We start from the raw sequence: 13,233 nt of genomic DNA, 5'->3' as shown, positions 1-13,233 counted from the left end.
GGAGCACCTCAATACATAAGGCAAATGCTAACAGCCATAGGGAAATCAACAGTAACACAATCATAGGAGGGAACTTTAACACCCCACTTTCACCAATGGACAGATCATCCAAATGAAAATAAATAAGGAAACACAAGCTTTAAACGACACATTAAACAACATGGACTTAATTGATATTTATAGGATATTCCATCCAAAAACAGCAAAATACACTTTCTTCTCAAGTGCTCATGGAACATTCTCCAGGATAGACCATATCTTGGGTCATAAATCAAGCCTTGGTAAACTTAAGAAAATTGAAATCATATCAAGTATCTTATCCAACCACAATGCTATGAGACTAGATATCAATTACAGGAAAAAACTGTAAAAAATACAAACACATGGAGGCTAAATAATATGCTACTAAATAACCAATAGATCACTGAAGAAATCAAAGAGGAAATCAAAAAGTACCTAGAAACAAATGACAATGAAAACACAACGACCCAAAACCTATGGGATGCAGCAAAAGCAGTTCTAAGAGGCAAGTTTATAGCAATACAGTCCTACCTCAGGAAACAAGAAAAATCTCAAACAAACTAACCTTACACCTATAGAATTAGAGAAAGAAGAACAAAAAACCAAAGTTAGCAGAAGGAAAGAAATCATAAAAATCAGATTAGAAATAAATGAAAAAGAAATGAAGGAAACAATAGCAAAGATCAATAAAACTAAAAGCTGGTTCTTAGAGAAGATAAACAAAATTGATGAACCATTAGCCAGACTCATCAAGGAAAAAAGGGAGAAGACTCAAATCAACAGAAATAGAAATGAAAAAGGCGAAGTAACAACTGACACTGCAGAAATACAAAGGATCATGAGAGATTACTATAAGCAACTATACGCCAATAAATGGACAACCTGGAAGAAATGGACACATTCTTAGAAAAGCACAACCTTCTGAGACTGAACCAAAAGAAACAAAGTATAAACAGACCAATCACAAACACTGAAATTGAAACCGTGATTAAAAATCTTCCAACAAACAAAAGCTCAGGACCAGATGGCTTCACAGGCTAATTCTATCAAACATTTAGGGAAGAGCTAACACCTATCCTTCTCAAACTCTTACAAAATATAGCCAAGGGAGGAACATGTCCAAACTCATTCTATGAGACCACCATCACCCTGGTACCAAAACCAGACAAAGATGTCACACACAAAAAAACTACAGGCCAATATCTCTGATGAACATAGATGCAAAACTCCTCAACAAAATACCAGGAAAGAGAATCCAACAGCACATTAAAAGGATCATACACCATGATCAAGTGGGGTTTATCCCAGGAATGCAAGGATTCCTCAATACATGCAAATCAATCAATGTGATACACCATATTAACATATTGAAGGATAAAAACCAATCGCTCATCTCAGTAGATGCCGAAAAAGCTTTTGACAAAATTCAACACCAATTTATTATAAAAGCTCTCCAGAAAGTAGGCATAGAGGGAACCTACCTCCACATAATAGAGGCCATATATGACAAACCCACAGCCAATATTGTTGTCAATGGTGAAAAACTGAAACCATTTCCTCTAAGATCAGGAACAAGGCAAGGTTACCCACTCTCACCACTGTTATTCAACATAGTTTTGGAAGTTTTAGCCACAGCAATTAGAGAAGAAAAAGAAAGAAAAGGAATCCAAATTGGAAAAGAAGAAGTAAAACTGTCACTGTTTGCAGATGACATGATACGATACATAGAGAATCCTAAAGATGCTACCAGAAAACTACTAGAGCTAATGAATGAATTTGGTAGAGTAGTAGGATACAAAATTAATGCACAGAAATCACTTGCATTCCTACACACTAATGATGAAAAGTCTGAAAGAGAAGTTAAGGAAACACTCCCATTTACCATTGCAACAAGAAGAATAAAATACCTAGGAATAAACCTACCTAAGGAGACAAAAGATCTACATGCAGAAAACTATAAGACACTGATGAAAGAAATTAAAGATGACACAAACAGATGGAGAGATATACCATGTTCTTGGATTGGAAGAATCAACATTGTGAAAATGACTGTACATCCCAAAGCAATCTACAGATTCACTGCAATCCCTATCAAACTACCAATGGCATTTGTCACAGAACTAGAACAAAAAATTGCACAATTTGTATGGAAACACAAAAGACCCCGAATAGCCAAAGCAATCTTGAGAAAGGGAAATGGAGCTGGAGGAATCAGGCTCCCAGACCTCAGACTATACTACAAAGCTACATTAATCAAGACAGTATGGTACTGGCACAAAAACAGAAATATAGATCAATGGAACAGGATAGAAAGCCCAGAGGTAAACCCAACACATATGGTCACCTTATCTTTGATAAAGGAGGCAAGAATATACAGTGGAGAAAAGACAGCCTCTTCAATAAGTGGTGCTGGGAGAATTGGACAGCTACATGTAAAAGGATGAAATTAGAACACTCCCTAACACCATACACAAAAAATAAGCTCAAAATGGATTAAAGACCTAAATGTAAGGCCAGATACTATGAAATTCTTAGAGGAAAACATAGAACACTTTATGACATAATCACAGCAAGATCCTTTTTGGCCCACCTCCTAGAGAAATGGAAATAAAAACAAAAGTAAACAAATGGGACCTAATGAAACTTAAAAGCTTTTGCACAGCAAAGGAAACCATAAAGAAGATGAAAAGACAATCCTCAGAATGGGAGAAAAAATTAACAAATGAAGCAACTGACAAAGGATTAATCTCCAAAATATACAAGCAACTCATGCAGCTCAATATCAAAAAAACAAACTACCCCATCCAAAAATGGGCAGAAGACCTAAATAGACATTTCTCCAAAGAAGATATACAGATTGCCAACAAACACATGAAAGAATGCTCAACATCACTAATCATTAGAGAAATAGGAATCAAAACTACAATGAGGTATCACCTCACACCGGTCATAATGGCCATCATCAAAAATCTACAAGCAATAAATGCTGGAGAGGGTATGGAGTAAAGGGAACCCTCTTGCACTGTTGGTGGGAATGTAAATTGATGCAGCCACTATGGAGAACAGTATGGAGGTTCCTTAAAGAACTAAAAATGGAACTACCATATGACCCAGCAATCCCACTACTGGGCATATACCCTGAGAAAACCATAATTCAAAAAGAGTCATGTACCACAGTGTTCATTACAGCACTATTTACAATAGCCAGGACATGGAAGCAACCTAACTCTCCATTGACGGATGAATGGATAAAGCAGGTGTGGCACATATATACAATGGAATATTAGTCAACCATAGAAAGAAATGAAATTGAGTTATTTGTAGTTAGGTGGAGGAACCTAGAGTCTGCCATAGACAGTGAAGTAAGTCAGAAAGAGAAAAAGAAATACCATATGTTAATATATATATGGAATCTTAAAAAAAATAAAAGGTTCTTATGAACCTAGGGGCAGGACAGGATAAAGGCTCAGACATAGAGAGTAGACTTGAGGACACGTAGAGGGGGAAGGGTAAGCTGGGGCGAAGTGAGAGAGTAGCATTGACATATATACGCTACCAAATGTAAAATAGACAGCTAGTGGGAAGCAGCCGCATAGCACAGGGAGATCAGCTCGGTGCTTTGTGACCACCTAGAGGGGTGGGATAGGGAGGGGGGGAGGGAGACGCAAGAGGGAGGGGATATGGGGATATACGAATGCATATAGCCCATTCACTTTGTTAGTCAGCAGAAACTAATGCAACATTGTGAAGCAATTATACTCCAATAAAGATATTAAAAAAAAGTTAACATGTTATGGGCTTATTATTGTTTTAAAAGGAAGGAACACATAAATATTTAAATCCTCTTCTAGTTCTATTTTCGAGCATGGTAAATATCTGTAGATGTAACCTGCACAAAAAAAGCGCTCTTTATTGTGGTCCTTAGTGATTTTTCAACGTGAAGGAGTTCTAAGACCAAAAAGTTTGAGAACGACTGAGCTACTGGGTAAAGATGAACACTGCAGCACGACTTGTGAGGCGAGTAGCATAGCCCAAGTTTCTTAGGGTTTAACTGCCAGTGATAGAAGAATGAAAAGTTGCCGCAACTCAGTGTGGCTGCCTTTGAGAAGGAGACAGGCCTGCTAGGTGTTTGCTCGAAATGGGATAGATGCATTCCGGGTGAGTGATGGGGATAGGTATTCTGGTCCTTCTTCCAGTGGTATGATTTTAAAAATCTTTTCGATCCAGGGCACTGCTTCATCTGTCTGCAGTGTCAGCATCTGGCACAGAGCCTGCCACACAGTGTGAACTAAGCTGTTGGTTAAATGAATGAATGAACAGCCTGGCTCACATGTGCTCAGCCCCTCAGAGAAACGTTGAGCGTCGCGAGAGTTTTCTGCGCTGCCAGCTTTGACACGGGCCTGCAAAACATAGTAGGGGCCATGTTCCTGTTTGTAACAAAACCAGTGATCTGTAGGTTTGATCTCTGTTTTGTGGAAAAATTGGCATTTCCACATCATCACGCCGTTCAGATCATTCTTAGTCACTGCAATTTTTGCTAAGGATGGGCCACTAACTTTATTAATTGAACTTTTATTTTAATGCCCAGCTGCCCTTGAAGGGTTGTGTTCAGCTTCTGTCATCTATCACTATCCTGGTGGAACTGGTGGTAAAACTGGAGCTCGAAGGGTCCAGGGTAGCTCACTTCCTGCTGAAGCAGCCAACAGACATCGACCAGGTAAGCTCTGCTCTTGCCTCCATCCTAGATTCAGTTACAGTCTTTAAGCAAGCAGGAGTAATCTATTACTGTTCCCTCTGAGTGAAGGTTGAGTAATGTTTAAATAAAATATAAAATCCGTTGAGTCAGAAATCCTGCACGTAAAAAAAAAAAAAAAAAAAGAAATCCTGCACATGAGACATTGTCTTCTGATTCTATTGAATATGTATTGATCTTATTGAGTCTTATCAAATGATATTAATGGATTACAATGATGGGTTGATTTCTGGACCAGTTGCATAAAATTTCATGGTAGGCTGTCTTTGAAGTTCTCTGTCTGGGCCCTTGTCATAATTCCTGTGTGTTTGGTGAAGTTAGTCCCAGATGTCAATTTTAACAGCTAATTCAGGGCCCGGGGAGCTGTTTCTTCTTTTTCTGGTTGATGAAGTTCTCTTAATGCGTGAAGTTTGATTTCCTCATGTTTGTTAGCACCTGTGAAGAGTAAAAATGCATCTTTGGAGGAGCAGAACCACAAATGCTTGTTGAATGAACTTGACCCTTTTGACCCTTAATAAGTGAATTTGCCTTAAATGTTCAGGATGTGGTTGTCATACCGCATAGGTCACAAAGATAATAGCAAAGAATGCAGAGATCAAGGCTATACACAAAACTACTAGGTGTTTTTTGAACCATGAGATTTTTACGGATTTTTTCCCCCCAAAGAGAAGGCCCACGGCCGTTGATGTGTATTGGATGCGGAAATGCCTTCAATGTCTTTTTCCCCTGAATTATACCATCCCCGTCACCAGCAAAGACTGCAGAGACCACCTCTATGCGCCAGTCAGTGTAGCCACTCCGTCTGAATCTGGGTGCATTCCTTGTAGAACTGCTTAGATGAATCTCTGGTGGTCCTTGAAGATGTTTTATCTTCCTTCAGCAGACCGTTCCTAACGGTTTTAGTGGGGTCTCAGTTATTGGAGAGGAAAGTAAAGCAGGCTGAGAAGTGATAGAGAAAGTCCTCAGACTGGGATATCTCTGCTCCCTGCTTTCCTGGGCTTCAGTTTTGACTTGAGATGCCTCCCGTCGGTGCTCACCACCTGTGTTTATCGCGTGTTGTTGTAACTGCTGTCTCTGCTATGAGATTCCAGCATTTCAAGTCCTCTTGTCCCCTTGCGCCAGCGGCCAAGTGCTAAAGTATCCAACACACAGGTGACAGCTGCTTATCTTCTCCTTAGAAGGACGTCTGCTCTCTCTCTGGGGGCCTTTTGTTGAAGGTGGTTTTGTTTTATTCTTTCCCTGCTACTTGAAGAGTTATAAAGTGTTGAGACTGTTCTACTCATGGGCTTAGTGAGACTCTGGAGCCTTTGTAGGGCGATGCTTCACTTTCTGCCCTTGCTGAAGATAGGCAAAGCAAGTTTTAGGCCTGAAAAAGGGCTCCGTCTGCAGTAGAGAAGTGGCTTTATTTAGCTGTGCGTAGTGTGAAACACTTGAGAACTTTTTACTGTTGAAGACAGTCTGTGGAGAAGAACATCCAGTGAAGCTTGGATGAGAGCTGAAAGAGCAGCGCTGATGGCATTTAGATCGGAAATGATTTTACCACCTTTCAGGCATTAAAGGGTCCCGAGCCATGAACGGATTTGCTTTCATGAGTATGTATGTTGCTTCATCTTGGATATCAATTTCAAGATTAGTCAGTTTGCAGTGGCAGCCTCGTCTCACATCAGGAATTTATGGTGTCTACTCTTTGAGGTGAAGACCAGACAAACGGATTATTTAACATTCTCCCTTGAATTTATATCTCAGGTTCCTTTTTCACCAGCAAAATAGCAGGCTACAGATGTCATTTAATGCCCATGTGACCTGGAGCAAGTTTAATCTCTCTGTGCCTCAATTTCCTTATTTGTGAAGTGGGGGAGATAATAACTGTACTTACCTTGGAGGGTTCTTGTGAAGGCTGCATGAGATACACATATAAAGGACCTACAACAGTCCCAGCCGGTGCTGGATAAATGTTAGCAGCCATTATTGTTATCAGTATTATTATTGTTGATTGTCAAGTAGTTTTAAGACTTGGTAATATGAATTCATGAGTACTGTTAAAAGACTCTAGACATCTCAGATCCCCTTTACATAGTTTTCAAGATTTCCTCTGAAAAAAGGGGATTTTCCCCTCTCTTAAAACTGAATTTAGTTTCAAAAAAGAATTCTGTACTCCCTATGTCTTTTTGCTTTAATTCTCCTTTTGTTTAAATTTTTTAAAAAAAACTTCCACTTTCTTAGTATTCAGAGTATTCAAGGTTATTCAAAACTTGGTTTATTAAAAAATCAATAGGACATTCTGCAATCAATCCAAAAGGAAATGCTTGTTGACTTACAAATGTTTCTCCTTTATGGTTATTGGTACTTTTTGGACTAGCTTAATTTATTAATAGTAAGCGTTATCATCCCTAATTATTGAAATAGCTGTGAATGATTTGGCATCTGCCCTAGGCCAGGCTGTGCTAAATGCTTTCCTTACGTTTTACCTCAGAGCAGGTGTTTGAGGGTAGTTATCAGTAACTCCTTCTTGCAGGTGAGGGATTGAGGTTTAAAGAGATGGGGTAACTTGCCCCAAATCACGCAACTGGCAGCGCCAGACTCGGGGCTGGAGCCAGGCTGGGGTGACTGTACAGTAGGCATCCTTAATTGCTCCTCTAATCAGCCTCCCGTTGACTGGTTTCCCAAACTCCTGTGAGTTCATAAGTGACTGATTTTAGTGATCTCAACCTGATGAGGCCATAAAAGAAGAGGTATCAGTGAGAATACGAGACAGAGGGGCATAGATTAACACTGTACATTTTCACAAATGTTTTATTCTCAGCTAATGACCTAAAAAGTTAGTATTTTTTATTTTAACTCTGGAAGCACTAAAAAAACCCATAAAAAATGATTACAGTGCAAAAGAGAAGTGAGCTTTGAAGATCCAACCATTGCTAATGACTTACCGCTTGTTCTTCTCTAGTGAGGCTTGTCGAGAGAAAAAGTTATAGAGGCTGAACTGCTTTTGTGTAGTCTTCAGTACGGAAGAAAAGATCAAGCCACTGAAAATTGAGAGAAAATAAAAATCGCTACTCTTTTCTTTCCTTATGATGAATATGTTAAGTTGGTTTTTATGGTTTAAGTATATATTTCCTCATTTGTGAAATTTGAATAATGTTATTTACCTAGTCTGACTGAGTTAGATACCTTGCACAAAGCACCCAGGAGATTCTCAGTAAAAATTTGCTGTCACAATGACAGATAGTTTAGAAGGATCAGCTCTGAATACTGAAGAGGGTGGTTTATTTATGATGCATATTCAGTGTGTATATACATGTGATATATATGAATATGACTTAAAGCGATAAGGATTCGGTTACTTTTTTTAGTGCAGTATGAAGTTTTGATGAGAGTGTCATCCTAGTAAGATAGGGACTAGCTAAAGTGTCTTCAGCTGAAGAACTTGAAGATTGTTTGTACAGAATGTATATTTTTACAACTCAGAATTCATATTGGCTTGTAATCATCCACTAGAACCTTTAAATTGCGAGGAATTTGACCACAGCCTTTATGTTTAGAAAAATCAGTATTGATTATTTGCAGAGAATAAGCTTATCTCTTTTGTGATTGAAGAAAGTTTTGATTTTTTTCCTGTACCCTTAATAGGTTTTATTTATTTATTTTTTAAGAAAGAAAATGGAAAATTTTATTCAAGCCAAATTTGAGGATTTTATAAAACCTGGGAAGAGCATCTCAGAAAGCTCTGAGAACAATTCTGCCTGTTAGAAGTCAAGGCACAGTTATATGAGTTTTTTGAGACGAGAGAGCTGTACATTTAATGACATGTTGACAGTTTACACAATCCAGATCTGAGCATCATCATGGCGGTGGGTCATGTGTCCTCTTACAACATAAAGACGGAATGTTCTCTTTTAAGGAATTGCCTTGTTGATGCTAAGAGAATGCTGCTTTTTTTTTGATTGAGGTATTTCTGCTGCTGGGGGAGGTAAATAATCAAAACGATTTGACATCTGTCACTTTTCCTTTATAGAGGGAATAGAAGTGGAGCTCAGGGCTTCCCTGGTGGCGCAGTGGTTAAGTCCACCTGCCGATGCAGGGGACGCGGGTTTGTGCCCCGGTCCGGGAAGATCCCACATGCCACGGAGTGGCTGGGCCTGTGAGCCATGGCCGCTGAGCCTCCGTGTCTGGAGCCTGTGCTCCGCAACGGGAGAGGCCACAACAGTGAGAGGCCTGCATACTGCAAAAAAAAAAAAAAAAAAAAAAGTGGAGCTCATGCTATTTTATTTATTTATTATTTTTAAATTACTTTTAAATTTTAAAATTTTTTATTTTTTAACATCTTTATCGGAGTATAATTGCTTTACAATGTTGTGTTAGTTTCTGCTGTATAACAAAGTGAATCAGCTATATGTATACATATATCGCCATATCCCCTCCCTCTTTATTTTAATATATAAATAAGTGTTTTGTATTTCAAGAAAATTGTATGATTTGTAGTTAAATGCTCTTTGGGAAGTATTTTGCAAGACACAGGTTATCTAATGTTGGAAACATGCAGACATGACTTTTATGAATATAGAGCTAGTACAGCTAGCTAGTGTAAAACAAAAGGACTAGGAGAGCTTTGCTGCTGATTGCTAGAAGGATGGATTCTGGGTCTCAGTCTCCCTGTCTGTAAAATGAAGAGGCTGGACTGGATTCCTTCTTCTAAGATTAGTTTCCATGAGCCTATGTCTTTTGTTTATATTCAGGAGTGTTAACAATTTCAGATTACATACTGAATACCACTCCCTTCCCTGAAGCAGAATTCAGTTATGAGCTAGATAAGCTTTTAGTTATAGGCTCTGAGCATCCTATTTTTAAAAACCTTACTGATTGTTTCTTATACAGGCAATTTATGTGTTGTGTCTTTTACAGCAACCTGGACAGCCTTTTGGGCCATAGGTGGCGCTGTTGCACCTTTTAAAAGTCTTAATTTTCCTGTTTGTGGAAGACGACTTAGCCCACGTTCCTTTAATTTGACTTCTTTGTTTAGTGCTTCAGGATAGCACAATGTCCATTATGTCTGGATACCTGGACAAATTATTCTAGTTATATCTTATTTTTATTCTGTCATCTCAGTGTGAAAATTTCAGACTTGCTGTGCAAACAATGGTGAAATTGTACTTTTCTTCCAGTATTAGAAACCAGTGAGCCATGATTTTATAAAACAGATAGAAGTGGTCCCTGGAGCACCTTAAAGCTGAAAAACGTATTGAACTCCCTGAGTATTGAACCCACTGCTGTGCGTTAATTAGTGGGAGGTGATTTGGTTGCTGTATGAAGGAGCGTAGTTTTTTGACTTGGCTTTGAATGCACATGCTACCACTTAGCCATGCGAACTTGAGTCAGTTCTTTCTGAGTTTTTCCCTTGTCTGTAAAATAGGGACGCTAATATCTGCTTTGTAGAATTGTGAGAATCAGAAATTATGTAAAGTGTTTAGCACAGTGGTTATCTCAAAAGAGCTCAAACCCTTAGCTATTGTTTTGTATGAAGCCATCATTTTATATAGTCTTTAGCAATTACTAAGGAATTGAAATAGAAAAAGCTGGTTTTATGACAAAAGATCCAATTAAGAAATGAGTAAAATATTTGAAGAGGTTCAGTACTTCCTGTACTCATAATTTAGCAGCAGCCTCAGAATTAGGGCTGGTATACAGTCACCCTGAACGTTAAGCCACAGAATTTTTGGCTAATTAGTATATGTTGGGGCTTAAGTGGGCCCAGTAATTACACTCTTCTTTTCTCCACCAGCCAACTGAGAGATGAGACGAGAGAGTAGGCAGCGGGAGCTAAACGTCTCCTTTGTTACTGGTAAAGCCACATTCTCCGTGAACTTTAGGGCTTCAGGGAAATGGGTGTCTTAATACTCTATCCCGGAACTAGAGAGACTCACGCAGTCGCCGGCAGTTCTGGGCCACAGTGGGCCTTCCTATGAGGGGACCTGTCCCCGTCATGCTCAGGGCTGTCATGTCACAACGCTGAGCATCCTGGGTGCTTCCTGAGGGTGGCCAGCACCCGGGGGGGAAGAATGGTTTCCCGTGCCCCACTTGTCTCCCAGACTCCCTGAGCCCACTCCTCACTCCATTTGTGCGAGGAGGGCTAGCTGTGGGCCAGGGGTCAGGAGTGTTGAGGGAGAAGCCCTCCTCATGGCCCAGAGGAGTGGGGAGGAAGCGTCCCTTCCCTCAGTTTGAAGAGGTCGTGGAGTGGAACAGAAGGGTGCTCCTCAGGAGTTTATAAATAGGGAAATCAGGATGTCCTCTGTGACTTAAACTAGCAAGGAAACATTATAGCTGATTAGAAGGGAGACAGGCGGGGCATGCTTCATAGTTAACATTTGTTGGGCACCTGAAATGTGCTGCATACTTTTCTAAGCACTTTGCAGAAACTAATTTAATCCTTTGATCCTCACAACAGCCAAGTGAGGTAGGTTTGATTATTTTCCCAACTTTACAGATGTGGAAATTGAGGCACAGAGAGGGTAAGTAATTTGACCAAGGTCACAGAGCTAGTAAGTGGCAGAGCTGGTATTTAAACCCTGGCAGTCTGGCTTCCAGGCTCTCAGAGATGGGCTTTGGGTTTTTAGAGGTATCAGCCTGTCTGTGGATCTCTGTGTACATCTGTCCATTCGTCGGCCTGGAAAGAGTGGGAAAGGGAGAGTTACACAAGTGTTCACAGCTGTGCCTCGGCCACTGTCCATGCACCGTGACCAGCATTCATTGTGGTCTAGGCAGCAGGTCTGTCCCTGTAACAGAAATTTAGTCCATCAAGTTAATCTAGGAAATCCCTCTTGCTCTGCATCTGTCCATGCTTGCCATGTGGCCTCCTGCCCATGATTGGGTCGTTGGAGAGAAAATATGCTGATTGTTGAACTCCGATATTTTAGTCTGATCGATAATTTTATGTCTCCTGTTAAATTAATAAGTTAAACCTCTGTTTCTTTTTTCTTTTCTTTTGGTCACACCCTGCGGCATGCATGATCTTAGTTCCCCGACCAGGGATCGAACCCGTGCCCTCTGTATTGGGAGCGTGGAAGGGAAGTCCCAGCCTCTGACTTTCTTACACCAGTCTCTTATGAATTTGGTTAATGTGAAATCAGTCCATTGGAGGCTGATGATGCTGATGATATCATTTCTGAGCACATTGAGGTACTCCTGTCTGTGGAGACCTGGCTGGAGGGTGCTCCTTTTTCTCACTGTGATTTCTTCAGACAGCACCAATTATTATCTCCCCACCCCCTCACACACACAATGAGGTGAGAAGCCTTCTGAGTAGGCCAGATAATCAGATAGCAAAGTCGACCGGTCAGTAGACTGTTGCGTACCTAGAAGTGGGTTTAATAAAAGGAAAGGGCTTCCAGGGAGTCCAATTAGACGTTAAAGTTCATTTGGTAAAAGCTGTCCATTTGTTGTGGTTGAGCTTGTTCTTTGCTGTTCGAAAAGATTGGATTAGATGGATTAGCTTAAAAGGCAGAAAAGGATCGTTTCAGGTGGTATTAATACGTCCACACCAGTGAGAAGTGATAGTTGACCGCCTGTGTGAGGCTTGAGACAGAAAGATTTTTACAAGCTTCATTAAACAACCTTAAAAGCTCTGCAATCTCAGTGTACTTAGCATGGGGCCCGGTTCATCCCTGGACGCCCTAAGAGGTCGAGTAATTGATGATTGTGATTATGACTCTGAGGCATCGAAAAAGTCTCATTCATGTTCCCTATTCAAAGGACATGGCACAGTATAACATATTTGACCAGGTTTTTCACTGAACAGGATGTTTTTAGCACTATCTGGAAATCTGACATCCCCCAAGGTTCCACACAGCTCAGTGTCCCCTCAGTGCAGATCCGTCAGCACTCGTCGTGGACATGTTGTGGAGTGTGTGATGGTGCCGCATCCCTGGCTCCGCATCCGCCCCGCAGGCTTTCTCATCCCCATCTACCTCGTAGGGTTGCCCTGACAATCACACATGATGGTTGTCAAGCATTGTGTTTGGCATGTAGTCAGTATCCAGTAGGAAGCACCTGTTCTTTAGTATAATCGTGGCTTCTAGATGGCAGTGAGTTTTAGTCTGCATGTAAAAATGGAGATTGCAGTACACAGAGTAGCTCTTAAGTAGCATCATGGGACCTATTCTCTATGGACGATTGAAAACATGCTATTTCAGTAAGAATATATGTTATTGGGACATACCTTTCTGAATCCTGTTAACATGTTTAAAAATGATCTGAGGGCTTCCCTGGTGGCACAGTGGTCGAGAGTCCGCCTGCCGATGCAGGGGACACGGGTTCGTGCCCCGGTCCGGGAAGATCCCACATGCCGCGGAGCGGCTGGGCCCGTGAGCCATGGCCGCTGAGCCTGCGTGTCCGGAGCCTGTGCTCCGCAACGGGAGAGGCCACAACAGTGAGAGGCCCGCGTACCGCAAAAAAAAAAAAAAAAAAAA

The 13,233-nt window shown here is 40.7% G+C and overlaps 1 protein-coding gene across 3 annotated transcripts in view; it reads left to right on the top strand.

Moving 5' to 3' along the window:
- Positions 1-13,233, top strand: part of TRAPPC9 (trafficking protein particle complex subunit 9) — a 499,958-nt gene that overhangs the window by 21,862 nt on the left and 464,863 nt on the right. For all 3 annotated transcript variants that reach the window (XM_033843254.2, XM_033843252.2, XM_033843253.2), the window contains exon 4: positions 4,610-4,738. In XM_033843254.2, coding sequence (XP_033699145.1) covers positions 4,610-4,738 — 129 coding nt within the window. The remainder of the gene's footprint in view (positions 1-4,609; positions 4,739-13,233) is intronic.

The sequence above is a fragment of the Tursiops truncatus genome, chromosome 17 (assembly GCF_011762595.2).
Source record: "Tursiops truncatus isolate mTurTru1 chromosome 17, mTurTru1.mat.Y, whole genome shotgun sequence".
Classification (NCBI taxonomy): Eukaryota; Metazoa; Chordata; class Mammalia; order Artiodactyla; family Delphinidae; genus Tursiops; species Tursiops truncatus.
The sequence above is the reverse complement of the archived record's forward strand: the minus strand, read 5'-3'. Positions and strand labels throughout refer to the sequence as shown.